Raw genomic sequence first — 27,646 nt, forward strand, 5'->3', positions numbered from 1 at the left:
AGAGGAAAGGAAAAGCAACAGTCCAGGGAAAGAATTGGACTGCTTAGCTAACCTAACTAGGAAGCAAAGGCAAAAGCAGAAGCAAGCAAAGCAAGCAAAGCCAGCCAGCACCAGCCTTTTCTAGACAGCAGACCATGGGGGGAGGTGAACCAGCTGATAACAAGGCAAAACAAACCTTCACTTTCAGAGTCAGTTCTGAAAGCACAGAACATAATATTAAACATAAACAGAACACACGACTGGAGATACAAACACCATAACGTCACCCTAGGACAAGCAGTTAACTCTCCTATATGATCATTTGCTGTAATAAAGGGTCATGGTACCTTTGAAACCCTATGTGGTCCTTAAGGGAATCTGCAGGTTTTAATCAAAACCCAGGTTCTGCTCCTCAGCCCTGTGTGCAGAGAGAGGGGAAGGCACACAGCTTTTGTCTGAGCATTTCTCTGCCTTTCACTTTTCAAACTCAACCATACTGGACAAGTGCACCTGCTGAAAGTCATGGGAAAAGAGGAACAGATGAACTAGAAAGCAGTGCCAACAAAATCATCACAAATAACTGCAATTTCCTGGTGTCATTTCTAGCCCAAATATTAATTATATGTTTTCTAGATTAAGGTTTTTAGTAGCATGCATTTTGTCTGCTGCCCCCAGTCAACTAAGAGAAAATGTGAAATAAAACTGGAAGTGAAATTATTTATATTGCACCTCCAACACATTATCAGACTGCAGCTGAGACTCCAATAAAATCAAGGAGTAACACTACAAAACTACCCAATTATTATGAGGTTTTGATTGGGTGTTAGTGGGTTTTTAAAAATTTCTGTGTTTCTCCCTTTGTTTTCCTTTAAATGCTACATTAGAACGTAGCTGGCAATTCAAGGTAATAATGCTGATACACAAAACAACTCACTGCTGGCATGGTGTCATATAAAGAACTCTTGCTCTGCCCAAATAAAATATTTTCAAGTGAAAGATTAATGAGTCAGGGGTGTGAATACAACCTTTCTAAAGCATTTTTATCAAAACTGTAAATTACACAAACAGTTTAGCAAAAACATATTCAGACAGAGTAGAAAGCATCACTTACCTCATGTTGAATTGGTCAAGTTGAAGAATGAGGCACAATACTTAACACACAAGTCTAAAGAGGTTGAGAAGATATTTTTAATGAAATTACAGACTTCCTTAGAATCAATCCTTTTGGACTTGCTTGGCAGCAGCCTGGCAGAGGATCATTCAGCAGCTTACACTGTCCTTGCTTTATGTTGTGACCTGTGATTTTGGTTAGGCTTCAGTCTCCACCACCAAAAGTGATATTCATGATACAAGGTGACCTGAAGGACACTCAGTAACACGAGCTGCCAAACACATGATGAAGGAATATGTACCTTTGCAGATACACCTCTAAATAATACTCAAAATGAGGCTAAGAAAACCAAGTGGACAGAATTACTTCAAACACTGAATTTATTACAAAGGTGCATAGAGTTTATGCCATTTGGTTTGAATACTTATGTTTAACCTACAAACAACATAAAAAGCGAGGTTACAGTGTAACAAAAGCAACAATGGTTATCTAGTAAATTCAATATTCTACTGTCTTTAATTTCACAAAACATTTCTGAAACAAAGGCACTTACAGAATTTAAAAAAAAGAATGAGATATATAACCATGTAAATTCTCAGCTCCCTCCCCACTCCCTAGAGCACTGTGGAGAACAATGTGACATGAAGGCAACAGCTACTGGGACTGACACATCAGCAGTGCTTAAACTGAAAACTTATGGATCATCTCCATTTTTTCTGTAACCATCCCATTCTCGTCAGTATTTGAAAACAAGCTTCAACAAGGCTGCCGGGCAAGAGCCAAATAAAATTTGGTCCTACACCTCATTGTTAATGATGATTAATGCACTAACAGTAAGAAGTTAATCACAATCTGATTAATTGTGAGCTGGACCATTTTCTTTCAATAAGTTTGGTAACTGAATTAGTAATAGTACTGCTAAGGCAGTTCCTTGTACATTAATAACTCATCTCTTCACTTGTATATAGTCATCATTCCCACATATCCACTGATGGAAAGGTGTCAATTTTCAGGCTCCTTAACCCTACCCTTCATCTCCCACCACCACGCACAGAGCAGTGGCAATTCAGGACTATCTGTTTGTTCTGTACAACTTCCACCCCAAAACCTTGTATTTGGGAAAGTCTGTTATTGCTGCCATTTTACTTTCCTCCCATCTCCTCAAGGATAATGACTGAGCCATCCTGCCATGAAACTACAGATTTCCCTCTCACAACCCAAACATGACACTGTGACTGCCATGAGCCGCTCCCTTTGTCACACCAGGTGGGGGACAGGAAGAGCAGGACACAGTAATAACCTCAGGAAGCCCCACACTGGATGCTTTCCACCCACCTGTGCTTTCCCTGGCCTGGCTGTACACAGGCTAACGAAGCTGCTGGAACAATCTCTGCCCTCCTCCTCCATAAATAAATACCAGGGGTAGGATCTGTAGCACAGGATTTATTTCTGCAGTTACTCAGTGCTCTCCCACAGAAACATTCCATATTTCTAAGGCAATACTTCCTCCTCCATACAGGAGACACCATCTTTTTTTTGTTCATCCCATGTAACATCTGACAGTTTAATGAAGCTTTGCCCAATTCCTCAGCTGACAAGGCAGGAAAGAGGAGGAACACACAGGCACAGGATACATGGATACATGCTCTGCAAGTGCCTCTTGGCACCATATCATGCTACTAACTTCAACACTCAGAAAGGCGTTAAAAGAGGGGCCCAGGTTGTCGTGAACCCCAGTGTAAAAACTTTCAGCAAGGTTCTTCTGAAATGCCCTGAAAACTTTCTTAAGAAAAGAATTCGAATAATTAAGAAATAGACTCAAAAAATGAGGAAAAGGAACAAGGCTGCCTTTGAGAGCAGCAATTTCCATCCACTCTCCACTCTATGAGGTAAAACAATGCACCAAATAATAACATACCCCAAATGTAGAATCACAGGACAAATGGCTCAATGGCCTTTCTAAAAAAGTATAATCAGTATAAAAGATATGTTAAAATGCTTTCACCAATTATGTCACAGTGATACATGCAAATAACTACATAGTTCTATGAGGATTAACAACAAATTGCATTTCAGTGTTGGAAAAGAAAGAATTGTTGAGGACAGTGAAAAAACCCCCACCTTATTTGTTTGAGCAATGAAAGATTCATAAAGCCTAAAGCCCCAGCAGTGCTACCACTCATGAGGATGTCTCAAGATGTTTCATGACTGAAAGCATTACCTTCTTAAAAATGTATTACCTGGCTGTGACCAAATCCTTCCTTTGCCAGACTGTTCATTCTCTGCTCAGCTTTATGGGAACGTTGAAGACAAAAGGGAGGTTTAATGCCCACTGTGGCCCCTCACCCTGCACACTGTTACTCCAGTGGAGACTGGATTTCCAAAGGTCTATAATTCTTAGTTTCCTGCCACCTACAGCTCCCACTAGAGACAGTGGGAAAACCCTGAGCATTTGAAAACCCCAATTTTCTGCTGACATCCCATCCCTCTTGTAAAATAATTCCTTCTCTGTGATGAGGCAGGAATGAATGCTGCCAAGGTACCTCTGCTTAACATGTGATTAAGGGGCTGATTTTAATTCCAAACTCATCAACAACAGATGGCTAAAGTAAGCTTGTCCAATACTACCTAGACAAGAAATACTCATCCAATAATTTTTATGAAGAATTTTCAGGGTTTCAGCTTTTCATCTATTTGGTCCTTTAAGTGGCAGCGAGTCTGTTGATTTCTAGCTATAACACCTAATGGAGGCACAGTTTATAAACCTTAAAATTGGGATAGAAAACAAGGAAATAACCAACTGATGCTATTTAGAACTAATTAAACATGGTTAACTACCCCTTACCAAAGGTAAATATGTCACAAAAAAGGAAAATTCCCTTTTGAATGATAAATGAAATGTATTAAATGGTAGCTTACCTAACAATAATCGCTTCAAAACAGGCAGAACTTACATAACATATATCAGGTAGTTTCTTAGAGGTTAAGTTTGTACATTTTAATACTGTGCAAAAGGATTGCTACAGCTTTGGGTATTTGAAAATGCTCATATTAGACCATTCCTCTCAAAATTATTGTACAGAAAATGGTATTGTGGTTCTGTATTTCTGAAATACTCTTTCTTCCCGCTTCTCTCATTGTATCTAGAGCAAAATCTCTTTTTTTATTTGCTTGAGGTATAAATTAACTTCTGCAAGAAAAATACTCCTTCCTTGGAGCATTAAAAAAAAAAGAAGATACTGAATTGATTTTCACTCTACTTAAAGAAAAGATGGTTGTCTTCCAGAAAAATATAGTATAGGTACATGGTGTAAACAGAACAAATTATATTTTGAAAAGTTTTGTATGCAGAAGCACAGCAGAAGAGATTTTCAATAGGTGGGCTTCTGAGGATCCATGTAAGCAGGGTTGTAAGGGGGCTGGGTGGGGTAAGGGGCTCCAGCACCAGCTGCAAAAGCAAAACACAAGAAAAAACAGATTTGTAAAATGTACATTCTGAACTCTACATATAAAATGGCAAATTCTGTTTTGAGCACACAGTTAAGAGGTTTAACTTAGGCAGTATCTTAATTGGACTTGAAAACAGCTTGTGCTCACTCATAAGACATCTGCATTTCAGAAGAGCAAGCACAAAAACTTTTGTTCTTGTTGGCTTTGGGGCTTTTTTGATGCTGAGTGTACATGAGCAGCCTTTAGGGGAGAATCTAGTCTGAAAAAAAGGAACAGATCTGGCTCCAAAAAAGTCAGTGGAAGTAAGGGGTGCACATACAAGAGTATACACCTGATAGTGTGCTGAGAAAAAAAAAATACTGGTAAAAGTACTAGAGAAATCATCTTAGGACTCCTGCAGAGAAAGTGTTTTCCTGTGAAGTGTCAAAAAATTAATTAGGGAAGTAAAATAATAGGGAAAAAATATCCCACCACTACTGAGCACATGAAAGAGTTTGACTACTATACTAGATGTGCATCCCTTGGAATAGATCCTTATTTTCTACTGTTCTGAGAAATGCTGCTCTCAAGTGGCATCTCCATTTTCAGCTCTGTCCAACAGCACAAGTTTATTCAAGTAGCACCTGATCAGATCCCTGGAAAGTGCAAGTGTAGTTATCTTCTGCTGATCTTGTAAAGTGAGTGGGTTTAGCTCCTGTGTGGCAGAGCAGGTATTCTCTCCTGGCATGTGACCCAATTAACAGCCTGCTCCTTGGTTAACAGGCAGGAGAAATGAAGGAAAGAACTCTTACTGTGAGGTATTTTCAGCTGCCAACATGGAAAGTGCTTTGGGATGTTCCCAGAAAAAAAACCCAAAAAACCCAAAACAAAACAACTGTTTTAAAACTAAGAAACCAGCAACAGCCTGAGAAACCAGAGAGCAGAAGTGAAATGACTAATTTATTGTCTCCCTCATATGAAAAAGATGAAGCCAAAGCACTTTGGCATAATCCTGTAAAACCCACAGCTTCTCTGGCATTTATAACAGAAAAACTGAGTCAACAGTCCTGCCAAGTCAGTGTTTTCACATGTGGGGCTGGTTTGCACTTTAGTAATGTAAAATTTCTAACTGTTTGCAAATCTTTCACACCATGAAAAGCCATTTTATATTAAAGTTGTCCTAGAAGTTACTTTCTAAGAGCATTATCTACTAGTCAGGACTATACTTTGTTACTTAAAAGGATGAGCAGTGAGGTTTGTAGGAGAACTTGAAGATCCTACAGATAAAATCCTAGTTTTGGCCCCTCTGAGCAGTCTGGAGCCAATTGTTCAGAGAACAGCTATTGCTAGCAAAAGTGGGAATTAGTCATTGAAACAATAAGGCTGCATGAAAACAATGCTGTGAAAGAAGGAAAGCTGAAACAAAAATGATTCTGATAATTCTACCTGCAAGTTGTCAAGAGACTTCTCCTTCCAATCCCTTTGTCATGGGCAGGGACACCTTCCATGAGACCAGGGTGTTCAGAGCTCCATCCAAACTGACCCTGGACACTTCTAGAGGTGTGTCCATAGCTTCTCTGGCCAACTTGTGCCAGGGCCTCACAAACCACACAGTAAACAATTTTTTTTTTTTTCCTAATAACTAATCTAAACTTGCTGTCCTTTACTTTAAATCCATTCCCCCTTGTCCTGTCACTACATGCTCTTATAGAATAGAGCTCACAGATATTAGAAAGGGAATGGGGAAACATCCAACCCATTTATACATATATATGTATGTTAATTGACTTTGATTTTAATATTAAATGTCAGCTGAATTAGTAAAACGTTCTCCTGGATCTGCTGACAGTCCCACACATTGTCAAACTTTGCCAGTACAGCTCCAGCTCGCACCTCCTCTGGCAATGCTTAACACAGAAACAGTGATAGGAAAATTTCCACCAGGGTGAATAGCAGCATCCACCACAACTTGAGTTTTACATAATTTGTTTACATTTGCATTAACATAACCACAGAAAATAATAAATGCAAATAACATAAGATTTTCTCCAGAGCAGCTGTCTCTTCAGCTGTTTAGGAGATGAAGAAGCACTTGGTGCTGCCTTACCTGCCACAGTTTCATGGTAAGCTGGGGGTCCTGCCGGCTGCATGGGGTAAGGGGGAGGGTACTGAGCAGGGTATGGAGCTGCCGGCATCCCCGGCTGGGGCTGCACAGCCACGGGCTGGTAGCCTTGGTATGGAGCTGCTGGGTAGCTGGGTGGCACTGCTGGTTGCTGGGGATAGGCAGAGTGAACCACTGTTGTGGTGGCAGTGGTGGTCACCACAGCTACAAGCAAGGAAAAGGAACGTGGTTAATGCTGGTGGTCCCTAAACAAAAACCCCAAATGACTCCCAGACCCCCCCCCACATGGTGGGATGGAAGAGAAGTTTTAAATGCTCAGAAAATATTCCAAAACATCTCTCTGCAACTTCACATTCTGAAGTGGCTTAAATGCTTATTTCTAGTATTTAGGTATTGCAACTTCTGAGCAGAGTATTTTCATCTCTTATAGAAACACAATTTTACAAGAGGAATTAAAAAAAATCCTCTTCAAAGATCTGAAAAAGAAAATAATATTAGAGCTACTTACGCCGTGGTCTTCGACATGCTTTGTACAGACAGCAACAGGAACAGGTGAGGCACAGAATAATAGTAATGACAATTACTGCAAAAACAGTAACTCCAATGGCAGTAATGGCTCCAAAACTGCAAGACAGAGACCACCAGCATCGGTAAGAGTCATTCCCTAACCAAACCTGCAGCAAACACATTGCTCTACCTCCAATTTCTCAGTATTTATTGGACTAAATAAACAACCGTGCAAGGCAGTGCTGCAGGTGCTCAGGTCTGCTAAGCCAGGGGAAGCTGAACCACCCCTGACAAGGGGTCTTTGGTCCCTCTCATTTTAGTCTGTGACTATTGTTGTTTTAGGGTAAACACACAGGTTCAGAGCATGCCCACAATGAAGCAGCCCATCTGTCGGGGTGACAGCATTCTCCCCCCATTCCCTAAGACTTCCCAGTCCCAAACTCAAGACAATCATTCTTGGCACGTTCCTTGGCCTCTATAAACAGGTATTTTAGAATCCATGTTTCACACAGTTAGAAAGAACTGAAATCTTGACTCTTCTGCAACAGCAAGTATGCCAGGCTAGATTATGGGATACAGAAACACTGCCTAAAACTCCCAAATTTATTATGGGAAGACCAGAGATTACAACAGCTTTGATTTCTGTAATGAGCACCAAATGATGGAGGCAAAAAAAACTAGTTACTTCTCAAAGCTTTACAAGTTCTCTTTACCACGCAGGGAAGAAAAAGTATCAGAGCAAAGCCAGTGACAATTCCCTTTAAAGTGCTAAATGAAATTATCTGTTTCCTACTGTCTGAAATCAATAAAGCCCAACTTTCATGGAAGCCAGTCTCCAGAACTCTTATTTCTTAGAAAACACACCATGCATCAGTTTTAGGAACAATTGCAGGAAATCAGTTTTAAAGAACAACAAGCTCTAAAATAATGACCAGAGAGCCAGTTTCGCATCCATCCTGTTTTTGTTTGTTGGTAAAGATTTCGGCTACAGAGTTCTCTTTGGTTTTTTTCTCCTGCTCAGTGTCCTGTTAACAGCTTTAAACACACAAAAAAAAAAAAAAAAAAAAAAAAAAAAAAAAATCTCCACAGCATCCAGCAATTTTCACTTGGCTACCAAACACCCACCAAATGTGAAAATTGCATTTGAGTATCAGTGACACTGGAAGGTAAAATCACTGACAAAAAGAATTGCAAAATGCTTTATCCCTAGCCCAAATTTACAAGACCTCACTTCAGTGTTCTCTAGAGCAACTTAACCCTTAGTAAGCTGAGCACTGACAAATAAAAAAGGATCAATTTAAAATGCATTCTTTCCCCTTAAAAGAGGGTGCATCGGTTTTATTGTTTCTGCAAAAGCTAGAAGAAAAAGCTTGAGTCAAATCTTTCAAAACAACGATTTTAATGAAACTGTAACTGTATCTGACTTGAGCACCGATTTTGTGAAGCACTAAATACAGCACTATGGATACAACCATGAAGTACTGAATGGGATACAGGAAGCAGGAACTGCTGCAACCTCCTGAATTCAGAGGAACCATGTCAGAAACACTGCCAGGAAAATAAATGGATTACTGCAGTATAACCATAGGATGTAAAGGTGAAAATAATGTGTTGAAGAATACATGCATGTTTTGCCCCATTTATTTGCACAGAACATTTTTGAGATGCTAACCTAAACACACACTTCTAAACACCCAGCTTTTAAGTGCCCTCTAATCCTCATGAACACTAGCTTCGCTTCAGCACAGTAAGTTCACAGCCAGCTCATCACCATCCAAAAAATCCCATTTCTTTCAAGCCTGGTGTAAAAAGCAAAATACAAATGTGATTTCAAGAGAAGAGAGAGAACTGCACTCAATTGATTCATACACTAAATTATGATCCTGATGCCAATGTTCTCAACAAACAGCAAGAACACCTGTGACAAACTACAGACACCTTCAGAAACTGCAGGACAAGAAATGTAAACTGCAACTTCTGATACTTTCTGTGGAGCTTTTTTCCTTCCTCTTGTTTCCACTTCTGGACCAATCCTGAAAGAGCTCTCTCACTAGGGAAGCTGACATTACTTCCATTATACACAGTCACTCTCCAGCAATAGTAGCAGAGACAAAGTAAAGAAGCCTTCCATGTTCTTCCTTGGGTTTTTTTCCCCAGTAAAGGAAAAACACCTTTTTTGTAGTGAACTATGTTAAGGAAAGAAATTCTTGTGTCAAGGAAAGGAATTAGGGCTGACAAAGACAACTAAAATTCTTCAATCGTACAGACAACAAACTTCTTAGAACTTTAGCAAATGCTGGGCAGAATCAAAGATACCAGAAAAAAATTGAGATAAAGTGGAGAAGTATTTACTCATCACAAATTACCAAGCACAGCAGGAAACTGGTACAGCCCCCTTATCTTTCACAACTAAATTAATTTCTGATATGAGGAGAGAAAACAGTACAAGCCCATCTGCAGCCAAGCTGATGGCCATCAACAGATAAAAACACCAACCATGGCCTCCATTTGTTTATTTTTAATAAAGTTTTCTGCTCAATGAAGCAGGTATTTCCTATTTGCTACCTCTAATAAGGAACTCAACAAAAGCAAAGCTAAAAAACCAACACACCATGTCCTTATCTTCACCAAGTTGTTAGAGACACCCTGTGCACTTGCATCACTTGTGTCCTTGGCAAAATGACACAACCACGACACAAGGACATTTTGCACCCATCTTTTGAAGAGTTAAATGGAGATACATGTTTGAAGTGCAGGTGTGTCAGGTATACAGGTTAGAGTTCTGTGTATGTGTGGGCAAACACTGTGATCCACTCCTACCGACTGAAACACTGTCTGATTGCTGCAGACCAAAATTACAAGCTTTCGGAGACAATCCCGCAAGTAAAATAACAGAGAGGAGGTAGCTCTTCTCACAGTTCTTTAAGGAGTGTAACAACTGATTACTGGCAGGCATTTTTATCACCTACTTCACAGCAGGTAATTTTCCTGCCAGTGCTTGGGCTCTTGCAGGCTAATGTTTGAGAACAGCACAAAGGAGGGAGACAGTTACAGCAAAAACAGTAAGTGCTGTGAACTTTTAAGTCATGCAATCAACACTCTTTTTCAACACTGGAGTTCTTCAAAAAGAAATTGTTTTCTAAGTATTTTTGTTGACAATCAAAACTAGCAATACTCTTTCAGAATTTCTGCATGGTCAGTCACTACCTTTCTGTAATAATGTCTTTTTTACTGCCCAAGGAGTACTGACCTGAGCACTTCTTGAGCATTTAAGTGATATCCCACTACTGAAAAAGGTTTCCACTAAGGGATGACAGTCAAGTGAAGTCAGAATGGTGCTCAACATACATTACTCAGGAAACCTTCTAACCTTCAGGAGACAACACATTCCAGGCACTGTATCAAGACTCTCTTCCAGTGTGCCCTCTTCTTACACAAAAATTGCTTCATTTGATTTCACCTGATGAATCTGCCTAGAGGGCTTTAAAATACTTGGGAAAAGCCATATTCACATTAAATGATAATTTAATTACCGTTAGCATTGTACATAAATGAAAAAGAACAAACATGAGGGATTGCTGCTTACAGATTCTTCCCCTGAATGGTTAACCATGAGAAAACAAAAGCCAACCAAAACCAAAAGCACACCTGACCCCAGCATTCTGCAAACAAACGTCAGAGTGCAGAAATCAAGGTGGCCACAGCACCAGCTCAGAGTGCTCTGCTGGCGTCAGTCACAATTCAGGTTTCCAGACTCCCACATTATATATATACCATAGTCTAAATAAAGCACAGCTATAAACAGTTTGAGCTCATTCACTGACATTTCCTGCTTCTCTCTCTTCACAGAAAAGTGAACTTTTGCCAATGATTTCATAAAAAACAAACTCAAACCTAACCGCAGTTTTACTGCGGCAGTGACAAACTACAACTTCTCATCAAATGTAAGGGAAAGCAAATATGGAGAGATTTACTCCATTTAGTAAAAATGGAGAGAATGTCTTGCCCTTTCCTACCACCTCCTCTCTCCTGCCTTGCCCTACCTCAACTTCCACCCCTATGCTCTCACCCTTGGAAAGCACTGAAGTGTATGTGTAATGAGAATGTCTCACAGACTCACCTTTAAAGCTGTCTAATTATTCAAAATATTTATCAGCTCACATAAAGGGAGTTACTTGCCTATTTTACCCCTTTCAGGATTGAATGAGATTCAATGGACATCTTAAAATATGAGAACCAAGGCCAGGATATAAATAATAATATTTGTAGAAGTTAATTCTCAGGGCAGTTGTTCATATTGGAGATGTTGATCTTGAACAGTCAAATGGAAAAAAAATGTAGAGTTTATTTAAAGCATTTTCAAATAGCAAAGTTTCAATTCCAACAATTTATTTTAAACTCTTAACAGACTCACTTAAGTCAGTGACATTTTGTAAGCTGATATAAAGGAAGTTTTCACATATCTGTGCCTTCATGTGAGTAAGACACACTAGAAATTTTGTCTTAAAACAGAAAAAAGTATCCAAATGAACAATGAGACCACCTAGTTATGAAAAATTATTTTAAGCAGCTTTTTTATTGTGCAAGCTTTAATGTATTCCAAAATTTGTTCTATGCTTTGAGAAACACATGGACAAGGCTCTTTTCAAAAGCACTGCTACTTTTAAAAACAAATGTTTACAAATAATGAGTTATAGCTGTAACACAGGGTGGTCTGGAAAGACTTCAAAAGATGATTCAGGCCATTCCTAAAAGTAAAATTAAAAATTGAGTATAAGCATGTCATTCCTTACTGCTCCAGAAAAGGATCCATTTCCCAGAAACGTGATGGAATGGTAAACATCCACGTTTGCCTTGACTCAGGTGTAGGGCATGACCAAAGAAGTCCCCAGAGAGAGATGCTTAACAAACATTTCAGTCACAGCCATACAATGCCACATACTGCCTGTGAAGTTTAGCAGGAAAATAATCCTTTTTCTTAAGAAAATAAAAGCAATATGAATTCCCAAGAGCCTTTCAGAAGGATTAGGTTTTACAACTTTACTAGAAACACAGTTCCTCAGTTTAATGTTTTAGCATAAAAATTCAAAACATAAGAACCACTTTCCTACAGAGTAAACGAAAAAAAATTACTATTACTCAGAAAGCAAACTCACAGGAAAGCATTAGCCTGATTTTAACACTTGCAAGAGGGACCAGCCTAATTTAACACAACCAGGAGCTTCAGCAGAAGCGGACAATCAGAATATACCACACAGTTAAGCTTTCTAGTCCAGGTGCAATCACAGTAATTCCTGGTGCAGCCTTGGCCACCTCCCCAGAACAGGATCTGTACATGATCAGGAAGTTTCCAAGTGGTTCTTGTGGTAGGCAACAGGCAGCCTAAGATTCAGACTGAGCAACATGATTTCAACTTCGCAAAATCTTAGTTGTTTCATCAGACTGGCAGGTTTGAGTAACTGCAAAGTCATTTTAGAGCTCTGCAATGCAGCGAAGTGTGGATTGCAATTGCGCTATCTGGTGTTTCAGACAAATGTAAACTCAATTAGCACTTCAGAGTGTCTCTCCTGGGGTTCTGCCCACCTACAGTCCCTTAAAGTCTCATCTAGTGTGAAAAGGGTTTCACTTTATTTTGACTAACCCCTCAGAGCAGCAGCAGCTCAAGCCATCATTAACTGCGAACTACTCTAGCAGGGACACATATTAAATACAACCCCCTAAAACTCAGCACTACTTTCCATAATTCTTTCTGTGTACTCCCAAAAGGAGAGTTTGCAACAGGAGCCCCATCAAAAAAACAGCTTTGTTTACCTGCAGCACAAACAGCCCTGAGCTGCATCCCCCCAGAGCCCATAGCTGAGCAAAGCCCAGGGACCCAGCCCTGGCCTGAGAAACGAGCTAAAATAATGCCATGGGAAGCAAGAAACTCTGCAACTGCCAGAGTGCTTTAGAAAAAGAGAATGCAAGAGTCTTATGGGAGGAAGTTTGCTAAATATGTGCTGAATGCAGCCTTTAGCTGTTTGTTCAAATAGGAATCTGATGTGGATTACTTTAAGCCCAAAATAATAAACTTCAATTTTATACACAAAGACCTACTGGAAATAAAGGTAACTACTATTTTTTAATATTATATTTACATTTTTTAAATTCTCCTTTTTTTAAAAAATAACATGTTTAGCACAACATGTTCTTAAGCAGCCTTTATGAGAAAGTGGCAGGGAGGCAACTTCCTGGAGTTTGTGGTCATACCCAGACATCTGACACCCTGATCCAACAGGTTATTATTGAATATGTATACAAGCATCTCTTCTTGGTCCTTAAAGAGTGCACTTGTACTAAATATGTCTATTTATATAAATCCCTTTGTAATACATACTAAAAATACAATTTTCCCGTGAAGTTTGCCAGGAAATCTATTATTGTACACTTTGTAGAAAACAGAGTTATTGCTATAAGTAACTGATACATTAAAATATACACATAAGGGGAAAAGCCAAGGCTGCATTCAGAGGGACTGAAGTCTTTCATCACTGTGCAAGAATTAACACTGCAGCTTCATGCAGGCCCCCAGATAATTTTCAGTCCACTGGACCCTCAGCATACAAACTGTTCTTAAACACAACTAAAGGCATTTGCGTCTGCAAGTGGTAAATAAATTTAAAATGTTCCTTTAGTGGCAAAAAGATAATGTAGAATGATGACAGATATTTGAGGCAAACAACATGAGTCAGTTCCCTTCCTACCACCCACTTCAAGGACACAGGATGTTACCCCCGCACCCAAATTCAAATTTGGCAATGGGAAGGATTTTTCTTAGATGGTTAACTGAATTAACAGAACAAGTTTAACTGAAAAAACCCCAAACAAAACATAAAACAACAAAGTCCTACAAAAAAACTTCAAAAAACTTCAAATACACAAAAACTGCAATATTATGAATTTGCTACTGCCAGTACCATACTAATTCTAGAAGCAGATTTAAGCAACTAATTTAAAACTAACTTGGCCAAAGAGTTAAAGTATTATTTTTTCCTGGCAAATTGAAACCTGATGTATGAATTGCCAAACACAGTGGAACTGCAGTAAAAGGAAGTTTGGACTAGGTTACACCCACCTGCTTTGCCGGCCTTATAACCCAGCTTTTACAGGAAACACACCTTTTTCTTTACCCACATTACTCATGCATCATCCCATATATAAAATTTCCAAACACTGTGTTCAGGCAGAAGCAAAGTTTAAATTACATAAATTAATTATCCTGTACTACTATGAACTGACTGCCCTACATTCCCCTTCTCTTCTGGAATATTACTCATCCAGCACAAGGATCAAGGAAAATCTAACACTGTACAAACAAGAACAGACCACTGCAGCAGAGGTCACATCTGGCCAACCACTACTTCTTTTAAATGGCATTGATTATTAATGAGACCTTCACCAAAAGAGTCACCAAAGGGACTTTGATGACTAGTGCCTTTTACACCCTAAAAAAAAAAAAAATTAAAAAAAAAAGGAGGTTTTTAAGTTTACCTCTCAGTGGAATTGTGGAATTGAAACCCAGAGATCATCCTAATAAAAACAGAGGCGTATCATATCAAAAATGAATGGTATAAAATGTTTTGAATACAAATATTTTGTCAAAAGGCCAATCTCTACACAATTGGCAATTTCCTGAAATTTAACTAATTTGCTCATTTCACAGAAGACCCTACAGCTGCAGTTTTAAAAGGCTGGGCAATTAGAGGGTATTCACCTCCCATAATACATCTACAAACACAATCTAGGGCAAATATATTCAGCTACATCTCAGGCCATGGCTTTTTCATGGCAGTATACGAAAAAGCAGAGTTGGAGCTACCTTTGGAACTCACATGGTCAATTTTTTACAGATCCTAATAAATAGCCATAATGATCTTTTAAACATGTTTTTAAAGAATTCTGTTTCTTGAGCTACAGGATCCCTTTCTGGGGGCTACTCTGCCTGAAGCCTCTCTCCAGAGTCAGCTTGTATGTTAAAAATTTACTGTTTTCAGAGTTACACAGAGGCACAGCAAAACTCACAGCTAGAGGGAACACTCTACCATGGCAGGTACCTACAAGTCAATGAAGCACACAGCCACAGGAAAATTAATTCCTGAACAAAATCCAAGTGATCAATCCTGCGCTGTGTTTGTATGCTCAGGTTGTTTGCTGCTGTCACACAGCCCTCTGTGGTGAGCAGGGCACGCTAACCCAGCCATGCCCATCTGCCTCTTGTGCCAGGGCAGCATTTTTCAACCTCTCCTTCCTGCCTGGCTCCCGAGGAAACGAAACCTAAGTGCCTACAGCAGCAGAGACCACAACTCATAACTGTCTGCCACCTTCAAGCAGCTTCTTTGGCAAGAACACAGTGAACACAAAACCAAATGCAATGCAAGTTACCAGTGCTAATTGTGCAAGTTGATGTTTACTCTTCAGGCTACTAAAAAGCCTAAAACATTTCTTTAAGTAGCTTCAAATCCAAGTCTCGATTGTTTCCAGGCAAGAAGCTTACATTCCTTGGTGAGATTAGCCTGTGCTTGAACATGAGCCTCACAGAATGGGCTGTATGCAGTTTAACCCATTTATTACAGGAAATATCGAAGACCAACACTGGAAAAGAAATCCTCTGCTCATTAAACAGAGACTGCTTACATTTCTAGAAGTTTTTTTTTCCAATTTTCAGAGAGTCCTCCCACTGGAAACATTCCACACCCACCTGGACACATTCCCATGTAACTTGCTCCAGGTGACCCTGCCTTGGAGTGGGGGGCTGGACTAGATGATCTCCAGAGGCTCCTTCCAACCCTAACAATTCTGTAATTATCTTAATTATTTCTTACCACTGGCAACGTATTACAGATCCTGGAGTATGCAAAACACCAGAACATGTGAACTGGAGTCCCTGTTAGTGATAGCAGAGGAGGAGAAACTGGGCACAATCACAGCATTCTTGACCTTGTCTGTGGAGAAAATATAGGCTTGAAAATACCTAAACCAGACAAAGAAAATCAGGATAACCGTATCTTTCACTGTTAGAAATATGCTGGTTTTGCCAGGTTAGCCTGCAGCAGTCTGTTGCAGATGCCACATTTCAACCAGGCATGAATTTTCTCTGTATCACAAAAGGACAAGGAAGCCACAAGACAACACATGGCTCAAACCCCAAGTGAGCACATCCCCATCCAACAAGGCTGGTCTGTCTCTGCTGGCCAAAGCTTCCCAGGAAGATGGACATTCTGCCTCCCCTTCTCATAAGGAGGAACAGCCTTCCTCAAGCGTTACTGTACCTGTTACACAATCTGCTATAACTTACAGGCAGAAATTAATTCAGAAACAGAGCCAAATTAACTGTGTACGCAGACAATGTTGTTTTGTTTCCAGTTAGAGAAAGCCCAGTATCAGCTGCTCCAACTACATTATTTTCTTCTGTAACTCTAATACAGATGTTCTGAATTGCTCCACCTCCTTAAACACTCAAATACTTCACAATTAGTTGAATTGTGGATATGAGTCATCTAATTTCCTTTTCCAGTAAGGATCACTATTGGAAAATTGGCATACCAAGGCTAAGTAATCATATTACCAATGAAAATAATAACAAGTTCTGTCCTGGTGAATCAGTGCTCTACTTTTTGCACAGTTTCTTAAAATAAGAATACTACATACAGCAGAATGAAAAGGGGGAACCAACTAAATTAACCTTATTACTCACAATCCATCTTTGAAACCAGAGTAAAGCATGGGAAAAGTCAGTAATCCAATTAAAATGGGGGAAAAAAATCCTGAAACACCTTCCAGTAGTAAACCTTTGTCACAATGCATTCACTAGCAGCAGAAATTGGAAAAATCACTTATGGTCAAGTAAAAATGGTGACAAATTTATCAAGTTCAGCAGTATGAAACCTATGCCTACACCCTGACTTAAAAGCTCCATGTGATCTTTAAGGACTGATCAACAAAGTAAAAGGCCTGAATCTCAGTTAACCCTGACTTTTATAATTTTCCTAGAATGCTTACATTTGCTTCCAAATGCAAAATGCTTTTAAGTACTTAGAAGTGCATTATTAACACACTCCAATGGAGTGCAATTTATTGTCTTTAAAATGCCCAAAGATAATAGTGTATGGACCTCTTGCAATGTGAAATACACTAAAAAGGATTGCCCCAAATGCACGCCTGCCTCAACAGCATCTGATACTCCATAGAAATACAGGAAGACATTAATAGCAAAGGATGATATAAAAACGAAACCTAATGAAAACTGGTGCTTTGCTTGCACTTCTGCAGAAGGCCCAGAATAAATGCAGCAAAAAAGCAAAAGTACAAGCAAACTAGAAATTGTTCAGCTGGGCAAGACAACAAAGAATAAACAAACATTCCACTGGTAGCCCTTCCCTAATCCTGCCCCTTAGAATTAGGGTGTAATTGTGGCAGGACTTCCAAGCAGGGAGAAGAAACACCCAGACCAGAGTCCAGTGGCAAATCCACAGGTAGTTTGTGTCTTGCCCTCAGAAAGGGGAAGTTCTATTAAAAAGACAGGATTTGTGAGCAGTGTGCCAGGGTGGTAACTCAATCTAGAAATCAGCCTAATGCAAGAATGGGGAACTAAACACTTTCTGACCCATAAAGCCAGGAAATCAAGAAATCATCACCTCCTTCCCAAGGGCAGTTTCAAAGTAATATTTGCAACTCCTAAGAAATGACAGGGCACCAAAGTTGCCCTTTCTGTTTCCTGACATGTTACAAACTGTTCAAAGAGAATGTTTATCTTACTGGAGATACAAAGAAATATTCTAACTGACATCAGCCTTTCTCTCCACACAGTGAAGAATTAAACTAACATAGTCATTAAGAAATAAGGCAAAACCTGCCTTTTAAAAGAAATTGGCACCGAGAGAGAGAGTGGAGTATACCTTGCAGGCAAGGAAACAGGACAACTCTTCCAGAAGGAATTCAGCTTACTACTTGGTTAAAAAGCATAGAAACCTCAACATATACAACACAAAACTCAGGGCACTGTCTGTAACTAAACAAAAACCTACTTGGTTGCAGTCACAGACAGTGTCACTCACTGCAATTCCCAGTATTGAAACACCTGGTATTGAAATGAGACAGCTCAGTCACAAGTCATTTTGGAAAGTTCTGAGATGTGGTTTTCCTCCAGAGTCATATCCAGGTGGCTTTTCAAGGACAGTATTCCTGTGAGTAATTACCACCTTTCTAATAAAATTGCCTAACAAGAAGGTAAGTTTGATGTCAAGTCTAGGCCTTTGCACAACACTGTTTTTTTAAAGCTGCAATGTAATTAAAAAGGAGAAGTCACCTATCTTCTCAAGCTGAGACATCCATGGTTCTCTTTTTAAATATTCCACAGCTGAAAACAAAGGTAATTAAAACAATTTCACTGCTCCTTCCTAAACACTACTTTTTTCTGCCATTTACAAAGAGCAAGCCCTGACGTCAAGATAAGGCTCATGCTTGCTGTACCGGAACCACACATCTGAAGACAGAAGATCAGCCTACCTGAGAGGGGGCATCCCTCCTCCAAAATAACTGTTATATTAAATCCTCCTCCTTGTCGAAGAGACCTCACCAAAAGAAACAAGGCTCCAAGACATCCAGGTACCCCATTCACACCACCACGCCAGTGCCTACTGCCTTTAGCGCGGCTCCTTCCTCCCCCGCAGGTAAAGATGTGCCTGGACTTACACAGCTCAGGGGCTCCGCCCGGCCCCGACCCCCGCCTGCCGCCCCCGCGGGCGATGCTGCTCGCACGGCCCCGCTCGCAGCCGGTACTGAACCCGCTCCGCCGGAGATTCCGGGAAGGCCGGGCGGGTTCCCCCTGCAGCTGTCGGGGTCCCCCCGGGGCTGTCGGGTCCTGTCCGAGCCCCCCGAGCCCCGCCGCGCTTACCCCATGCTCGCCGCCGCCGCTCGCCCCGCGCCGCCGCCCGGCCCCGCGCACGTCACGGCGCCCGCACCGCCCCTTAAAGGGCAGCCCCAGCGCCGCCGCCGCGCTCCCGATCGCCCAAAGCCACGCAGGGACACCCGTCAGCCAGAGCTCATCGGCCCTGCGCCAGCTCGGGCGGCCCCAGCACAGGAAGGACACGGAAGTGTTGGAGCGAGTCCAGGGAAGGCCACGACGTCGATAGGAGGGGCTGGAGCACCTTCCCTAAGGAGACAGGCTGGCAGAGCTGGGGCTGTTCAGCCTGGAGAAGAGAAGGCTGTGCGGATACCTCCCAGCACTTTCCAGTGTCTGAAGGAGCTGCAGGGAACCGGAGAGGGGCTCTTTGTCAGGAACTGGAGTGACAGGACAGGGCGTAATGGGTACAAATTGAAAGAGGGGAAATTTAAGTTGGCTATAAGGAAGAAATTTTTTACTCTGAGAGTGGTGATGCACTAGAGCAGGTTGCCAAGAGAACTGCCATCCTGGCAGTGTTCACGGCCAGGTTGGATAGGCCTTCAGTAAGTGAGACATGTGTCCCTGGCCACGGCAAGGGGAGGCTGGGAATAGATCATCCTTAATGTTCATTCCAACCCTGTAGCATTCTGTGATTAATCCCTGCCCTCTCTTCATCATCTTTTGCACTGTGAAAAACTGACACATTTTTTTACAGCAGGACTCCTGTCATCACCAATATAGGCTTAAAGGAATTAACTTCTTCCCAAGTTTCAAACAGATGGAGAAATATTGATAGAAACGAACTGCAAAAGATGCTAGAACACCAAAGAGATACTTCAAACAAAAGCAGATTTTCTTCCAGAGCCACTATGGATTCTCTGAGACTACAAAGCACAGAAGAAAGGCCATAAACTAAAACAGAGGATGTCCCACCTCATCATGAGGAAGGACTTCTTTATGTTAAGAATGGCAGAGTACTGGAAAAGGCTGCCCAGAGAGTGCATTGGGTCTCCCCTCTTGAGACATTCAAGTCACATCTGGACACATTCCTGTGTCACCTGCTCCAGCTGACCCTGCCTCCAAAGGTTCTCTGGATCTCCAGAGGACCCTTCCAACCCCAGTTGTTCTGTGATTCTGTGCTAATGCTCCGACCTCCTGTTCAGCAGGGAGGATGCAGATTATTATATAAAGAGACTGTTATGGTCTAAATAGCAATATCCAGCTTCTTCCTCATGTCTCTCCTTCTTCCAACACACACACAATTTTGCGTGCTCCACATTCTTAACACACAAATAAGTATTTATATTTTTGTATTCTAGCAGCACAGAATCATGGAATTGTTTAGGCTGGGAAAGATCCTTATGATCACTGAGTCCAACTGTTAACCCAGCACTGCCAGGTCTACACATCCTGATTACATAATGATGAATCTCTACACAAATCCCATTTTAAAAGCTTGCATGGCTTACCTGAGGCCAGAGAAGTTGAAATCATCAGGATCCTCAAAAATATCTGAGTCGGAGATCCTGTAACAAGTGAATTCATCTCAAAAAATTTGAATTTATTATTTATTCAAGTTACCTAGCTAAGTTTCAAATGCTTATGAAAGGTAATGTACACTAAAAGGAGAGATTCTTTTTGTTCCCTGTGGTGTTAAATGTATGGATTTGACAATAGCCTGACAACACTGTCCCAAGGCAGTTTTGCAAAATCCAAAACCAAACAGACTATACATAGAGCAGCTGTAGATAAATGCATTTACTGCATTATTCCCAAGTAACTAGACAGTGATAAACAACAAAAATAAACAAATACAGCGTTTTACTAAGCTCACCTTCACCATTAACTAAGCTTAGTTTTACTCAGATATGCTCTGACACAGGCATCCCTGCTTTGGGGAGGAGAGAGGAGCAAGCACAGCAATTTGTTCACCAAGTGGGGCCATGTTCTCATCCTCCACATGGAGAAAACAAAGCACCAGTTTTCTGAGGGTTTCTGTTACCTTCAAACTGAACTAAAGGCAGAACAGAAGTGTGACATTTCAGTGTCACTCCCTCCTCCACCTGGGTAAGGATCTCTGACAGTCTTTGCTCCCACACTACCACTGCACATCGTCATGGCCTCCAAGGAGCAGATCTGTATGTTGAACAAGTCCTCTTATGACTGGGTAAAGTGGAGTGAGTGATGCTTGCTTTCCCTGCAGGAATGTGGGCACTCTTCTGTGCTTCACAGAGACAACATCAAGCTCAGGCCAGTGTTTCACCCCAGATATCCTTCAGTGGTTAAGCCCTGCCTGAGCCAGGTGCAAGATAAGCAAGTGGTTCAGCTAAGTTTGTGCTCACCCAGCCTCATTCATTCTCCACAGCAAACCTGGCAATTTTCCACATTATCCACTCTGTCACTACAGTAGTAACTCCACAACAGGTGGTTTTAGTGTGTCCTCTCTGCTCCTTTCGGATGCCCTTCACTTGGTAACATTCTCCATCTGGAGCAGGTGTCAAGGATACCTATCTGGTGTCCTTGAGCATCCTAAAGTGTGAAGTTAAGCTTTCAATGACAAGGACTTTCCACATGATATAGTGATACTGACAACAACCACCATTTTAACAAACATCAAAGCGTATCATATCAGGCCTTGAAGCCCTCCCACAAAGGTAAAAAAAAAAGCATATTAAAGCTTCATCCCAACCAGTTGGTGGATGTGAGTTTCCTCATTTCCTCGGTGATCTTCTTTACAGCTTCCAGAGGGTCTTCTGCATCAGAAGATCTTCAGAAAAATTAAACAGAGTGTAAGTATTTGAAAATTATCAAGAAGACACATATCAGTTCATGTATTAATTTATCCATCTCATTATTCCTTTTCTACAGGTAAGTAACAAGCATTAAGGTTGATCGCTGACAAACCTGATACAGATCTAGAAGAGAAAGGTCCTTTAGGGAGATTTAACCATTCAACAGTGTGTTTTTGTCATTTGATGACAGAATTGTAATGTGTTCTACACATTCAGTTTGCCTCATAACTTTCATTAAGCTGATTGCACTGGAATTTTTGTTCATCAAATTTTAGGAATACATTAGAGAAGCAGTATCGATCCAGACAAGATCCACAGCAGAAATCAGGACAGGATTCTGCAAGTTGTACTTTGCCAAAATAACCAGTATATGCCTGACAATCCTTACCCAGAACTGAGAAGAGTTACAAACCAGTACTTAGTAAGTAAAGGAATAATCATGCAAAGTCTTTTTTCTCATCCCAATCAGACCACCTAAGTTAACATTCAAATATGCTGAAAGTACTTGGGTCAGGTCTTACAAACCAAGTTTTTCCTTTTGTGTATAGCAAGGCAAATACTTACTTCTTACACACAAAGTATCTCATTCATCAAGCACCTCTATTCAAATGTTCACACACACATAAACACTAAACTGCATGAAAATAAGAGATGCTGATGTTACTTTCTTCACTATATCTGATAGTAGCTACCAAATTACTGTAAAGACTCAAAAGCTACACGAATTGCCAAAAAGGTTAAAAATACCAGAAGGCCCTAAAATCAGTTAGAATAAAATGTTAAACTTTCCTAGAGATTTGACTTGATGGAAAAGATACAACACCACTGCATTCACTGCAGGTTTGGATTTCTGAGCAACTTGGTTATTTGTACCTGTTGCTTTGTTTACTTCACAGAATATCCTGATCATCCATTGCACAAAACAGAGATGTCATACAACAGATTCTTAGAATTAAAATCAGTCCAGTAGCATTCCCACTGCAAGCATCACCTGGTGCAGCTCCAGTAGTAATCAATAGGGATGTTCATGTACCAGGATGGCTTCCTTAGGGAACATCCCACACCTGTCAGAACCGCATTCCTTAAGAGACTGGCTTTTTTCTCTCTTTGTCCTTCCAAGCCAGAGTAACTGCACCATAAGCATCGCATATTAAAAGCTTTTAACTGCCACAAAAAATACTTTTCAAAGCTTAAGCAAAAATCATTTCCCAAGAAGGACACTTCATTTTTTAGTGACAAATGCTACAGCTGGTTTCTATTCATCATTTTCCTTCCTATCAAGACATAGCCTGATATCTTGCTCCTAAACCACACTCCATCCAAAAAACTCAAAATCCTTCAGGTGTAGTTGTTCAGAGAAAACAAACAAAAAGAGGCAAAGACAATATTTAAACTGAAAATTCAGTCTTCACTCCATGGCATCAAAAAATACCTGAATACTGTTGCCTGGAATAAAATATAAAACTTTTCCAAACAGTGATGATAATATAAATGCAAGTCTTTAGCTGACAGCCTTAATGGTGCACAATACAGTGATATGCACTCAAAATACACTATTTCTACATTTTTATAAGGTTGATTAGCATACCTATCAAATATTGTCCAGTTAGAAGAGCAGCTGGTTAGGTAATTTACCCCTGGGTTCTGCCCCATTGGAGCCACCCCCAATTCTTTTTTACCCTACACTTTACTGTGTCTACGACATAAGTTGCAAAACAGATATAAGCTGCAAAACAAAATGTCCTTGCTAGGCTAAATGCAAGACTAAACAGAATTTCAAGAATGTATTAGTAAGGGTTTGGTAAACTATGAAGGAGGACAGGAAAAGTACTAGAAGTTAGAACTTTGTGTCAACAGCCTACCATGTTGCAAATACATGAAAAATATATAAAAATCTAAAAATATTTAGGTATCACAGCCAACTATAAAAAGAAAAACAAAAGTCTTCTAAGAGTTTAAACATGGAGGGTCATTAAACAGAAAGAAAAGAGAACTTCTGTACCCATAGCACAGTACTTTTTACAGCTTCACATATGCTTATACATGGTCGATCAAAATTTTCTTCTGCAGACACCTAATGCCATCTGACTCCTCCCTCCTTCCTCTATCCTTAACAAGGAAATGACAGGTAGCTAAACCAACCCGTTATATGTAATAAAGATAATTCGCACCGGTAGTGATATGTATGCAATATTTGATATTATTAAGAAGATGTACAAGTAGGCACTGGGAATTGTCTCATATATGTGGAAAATTCCCCCCCCCCCAAATAAAACCTCATTTACAAGTTAATACATGTAGCCTGTCTGGAAATGGGTCGTTTCTCAAGGTGATCCAGGAGCTCCCAGCTATGATAGTCCCGGCAATGACCCAAGACTGGAATCACTGGAACCATCCAGGGGGATATATCTTAATACTGTGTTCCCACAACTGCATCAGGAGTGTCCATCGCTCCTGGACACCGGATTGTTCAGCTCAACACAGAAAAAAGAGATTTTATGAATATATGGGACTTGGAATGGAAAGAAAAGGCTGAATGCCGAAATTCTGGCCTCGAGCAAATCAATCCCTATAAGAATCGCTGGGAGGACGGTGTGTGGCATAGGAGACCCTCTGCTGGAGTGGTCAAACCTGTTTCTCACTCAGCACCAAGCCCGGGCTCGGCACTGTCCTTTTCTTTGTGGCTGGCTCAGATAGAATTCGATTGCTATAATAAAATTGTTTTTTCATTTTAAATTTAGCTGGGTTAATTTTTACCCATAACACAACTCCAAAATACTTTGTGAAATTACACAGCAAGGCAACCAACAAAATTCCTCCCCTTATCTCACAATTGTACTACTGCAGCACAATAAAATAACAAGGAAAACCAAAGGTCTAGGCCAGTTCTTAGGTGGCTGAGCTGAGCAACCAAGGGCCGAGCACACCAAATAATAATTTGGTGCCTCTACTTTGTTCCTCTCCTTCCATCCACTGTGGCATCCATGAGACTCTTCCTCAACTGACTGAATTCTCCAGCTCATCAACTGATCACCTGATGGCACTTTTTTCCCCAGTTGGTCTTCTGATGGTTTAATTATTTGAATCACCTGAGAACGGGTACAGTCCAAACCCAACACAATCCAGTTATTGAGGGGTTTCTCCTATCCTGGAGGGCATCAGGGTGGTGATTTCACACCATCAGTACCACACAAAGCCTTTAAGGGCTAACCAAATTCCATCTCAAGAGCAGAGCTGCCAAACTCTTCCCACCCAGTCCCCAGTCACTGCAATAAATACCAACTTCCACCCCTATTTATTCAAGAGCAACTTGCATACAGTTAGAGCACCTTCGTGGTGAGTCAGCTTAAAGAATCCTTTTTCTAGTGCTCATACCTTGAAGTACTTACAGATAAAACTCTGACTACGTCAGCCACACTGATTTCATCTCAGTTCCCGAACAAACTGTGATCCTGGATTACTCTGACCAAGTCAATGTCTTCTTGCGTATCACAAGCAACTTTTCTGCACAGATTTTTGCAGATTTTGATCTCTCTGATCAAGTGATACCACTGATATATAAAATACAGAGTGCTTCTCCTTCTCTGAGACCTCACCAGCGAAGTTTTATGATCACATCTGCTCTTTCTAACAAAGCTGGGGAAGACCACATGGTCCATCCTCTAAGCACAACAAAATAGCAACAGATAGGGCTGCTGAAAAAAAAATTATCAATAGAATTTTATGTATGAACTCAGTCATCAAACAAGCTTATATTAGTATGTTGTTTATGTGATATCACCACTTAACACCTCAGAGTGTTTCTATTATCTTCCAGTAAAATGGTAGAATTTACTGTGTTGGGGTGAAAAGTGAAGGTTTTTGACTGGGTGCTTCAAGAATAACCCGCAGCCACTTTAGTACATCATTGTAATACCTTAGTTACCAACAGGCCCTATCATCAGCCACTGCTGGCCAACACCACGGCTCAACACAAACCCACCGAACTTCAGCAAAACTTTTCTCTCAGCGAACCCAACTCCGCCCCAAAACAGCTGTGCCTGTGTGGGCACTTCCCGCCGCCGCCAGGACCACATGCCCCCAGCACCGCGGCTCCTCAGCCCCCCGCAACACCACGGCTCCTCAGCCCCCCGCAACACCACGGCTCCTCAGCCCCCCGCAACACCACGGCTCCTCAGCCCCCCGCAACACCACGGCTCCTCAGCCCCCCGCAACACCACGGCTCCTCAGCCCCCCGCAACACCACGGCTCCTCAGCCCCCCGCAACACCACGGTTCCTCAGCCCCCAGCACCACGGCTCCTCAGCCCCCCGCAACACCACGGCTCCTCAGCCCCCCGCAACACCACGGCTCCTCAGCCCCCCGCAACACCACGGCTCCCGTGCTCCGCAACACCACGGCTCCTCAGCCCCCAGCACCACGGCTCCTCAGCCCCCCGCACCACGGCTCCTCAGCCCCCCACAACACCACGGCTCCTCAGCCCCCCACAACACCACGGCTCCTCAGCCCCCAGCACCACGCGTTCCTCAGCCCCGGCACAGGCGGCAGAGCTGAGAGTGCTGAGCTCACAGCCTGGGGCTCCCCACGCCGGGAGCTTTGACCGGGCCTCCCCGGGGGATGTGATCACGGCCTCCGAAAGCCACGTCGGAGCCTCCCCGCTCGCCGCTCCCGCACCTTCCCGCGCTCACCGGCCGCCGGCAGCAGGAGGAGGCGGAGGAGGCCGAGGCCGAGCACGCCCCCACAGAGCGCCAGGAGGGCGACCGCGCCCGGGGCGCGCAGGGAGGGGGCGGCCCGCGGGAAGCTGCAGGGCCAGCGGGCGAGACGGGGCGGGGCGGGCCCGGCACAGGACAGCGCCGAGGCGGCCCCGACCCCCGGTTTCAGTTCCCCATTCCGCACTTCCCGATCCCTGTTCTCCGTTCCCCGGCTGCGGCTCCTGTTCCCCAACTCCGTTGCTTGACGGAGAAAGAAGCCTCCTCATCGCAATAGCACTGAATAATTTAGGTTGGAAAAGTCCTCTGAAGATCATCGAGTCCAACCTGTGACTGATCACCACCATGACAAGTGCCACATCCAAGCTTGCCAAGGTGCTTCTTCCCTGAATGAATCGCTTCCGTCAGCATCTAGCTAATGCAGCTATGTCATGCCCTAGCCTTGGAAGGCCAGGCAAAATACAGAACGGCTGGTGAGAAAATCCCAAGTACCAGAGTTTGGCTTGGAAGGTGACTGGTAGAAGAGGATCACTAGGAACACTCTAAGGGCATGAGCTGAAGGAAGCAGTCACCCCCAGCAGTGTATCACACCTACTGTCAGACTTCTGGGAGGTTCAGGTTTCTATCCTGATCCTGAATTGCATTTCAGACCTGAATTCTTCAAGGCTGGATTTCAAATACCTTTTCCCCATTCTGGTTGTACCTGCGCCATTGTCTGATTGTTGTCCAGGCATTGTCTGATTGTTGTTAACTAGTGGGTTCTGATGCTGGCTGAGGAAAGGTTCTGGCTGCCTGGGTACTCCACCTGAGCCCATACCCTGGTCTGTCTTCCCCTAGGGACTGCTCCTGCCTCTGGATCAAAACCTGTGCTATGGGCACTGTTGCTAAAAAACACCAGGACTGATGAAGCAGCCCCCTTCTCAGTTTCTGAGGGTAAATGGCCTCTGCTCCATACTTCCCTCCAGCTGCCTTTTTTCCTTCACAAGACATCCTCTAAGGCCTTCCACAAGGCATCTCAAGGAGAGGTTTCAGTTTCCCCTACCCTACCTGCTTCCTAGTATGTTGCAGAATCTCTTGC

At 42.0% G+C, this 27,646-nt stretch overlaps 1 protein-coding gene across 4 annotated transcripts; it reads right to left on the reverse strand.

Annotated features, from left to right (window-relative positions):
• Positions 1 to 1,452: 1,452 nt before the first annotated feature.
• SHISA5 (shisa family member 5) lies at positions 1,453 to 26,852 on the reverse strand. Of its 4 annotated transcripts, none has more exons than XM_072934596.1 (6): positions 26,548 to 26,852; positions 21,758 to 21,835; positions 20,538 to 20,594; positions 7,150 to 7,265; positions 6,627 to 6,845; positions 1,453 to 4,538 (listed from the first exon to the last, which is right to left on the reverse strand). In XM_072934596.1, exons 1-6 carry the CDS (start codon positions 26,835 to 26,837, stop codon positions 4,462 to 4,464), a joined length of 837 nt encoding a protein of 278 aa, XP_072790697.1. In that variant the 5' UTR covers positions 26,838 to 26,852; the 3' UTR covers positions 1,453 to 4,461.
• Between the last annotated feature and the right edge of the window lie 794 nt (positions 26,853 to 27,646).

Source organism: Taeniopygia guttata, chromosome 12 (assembly GCF_048771995.1).
Source record: "Taeniopygia guttata chromosome 12, bTaeGut7.mat, whole genome shotgun sequence".
In the NCBI taxonomy this organism is placed as follows: domain Eukaryota; kingdom Metazoa; phylum Chordata; class Aves; order Passeriformes; family Estrildidae; genus Taeniopygia; species Taeniopygia guttata.

Excerpts from the sequence above, each read along its gene's own strand:
- SHISA5 (XM_072934596.1), bottom strand. The coding sequence starts at position 26,837 with ATGAGGAGGCTTCTTTCTCCGTCAAGCAACGGAGTTGGGGAACAGGAG. Across the intron at positions 6,846-7,149 it reads AGCATGTCGAAGACCACGGC|CTGTGGTGACCACCACTGCC; the intron begins GTAAGTAGCTCT and ends CCTTGCTTGTAG. Across the intron at positions 4,539-6,626 it reads TTACCATGAAACTGTGGCAG|CTGGTGCTGGAGCCCCTTAC; the intron begins GTAAGGCAGCAC and ends TTGCTTTTGCAG.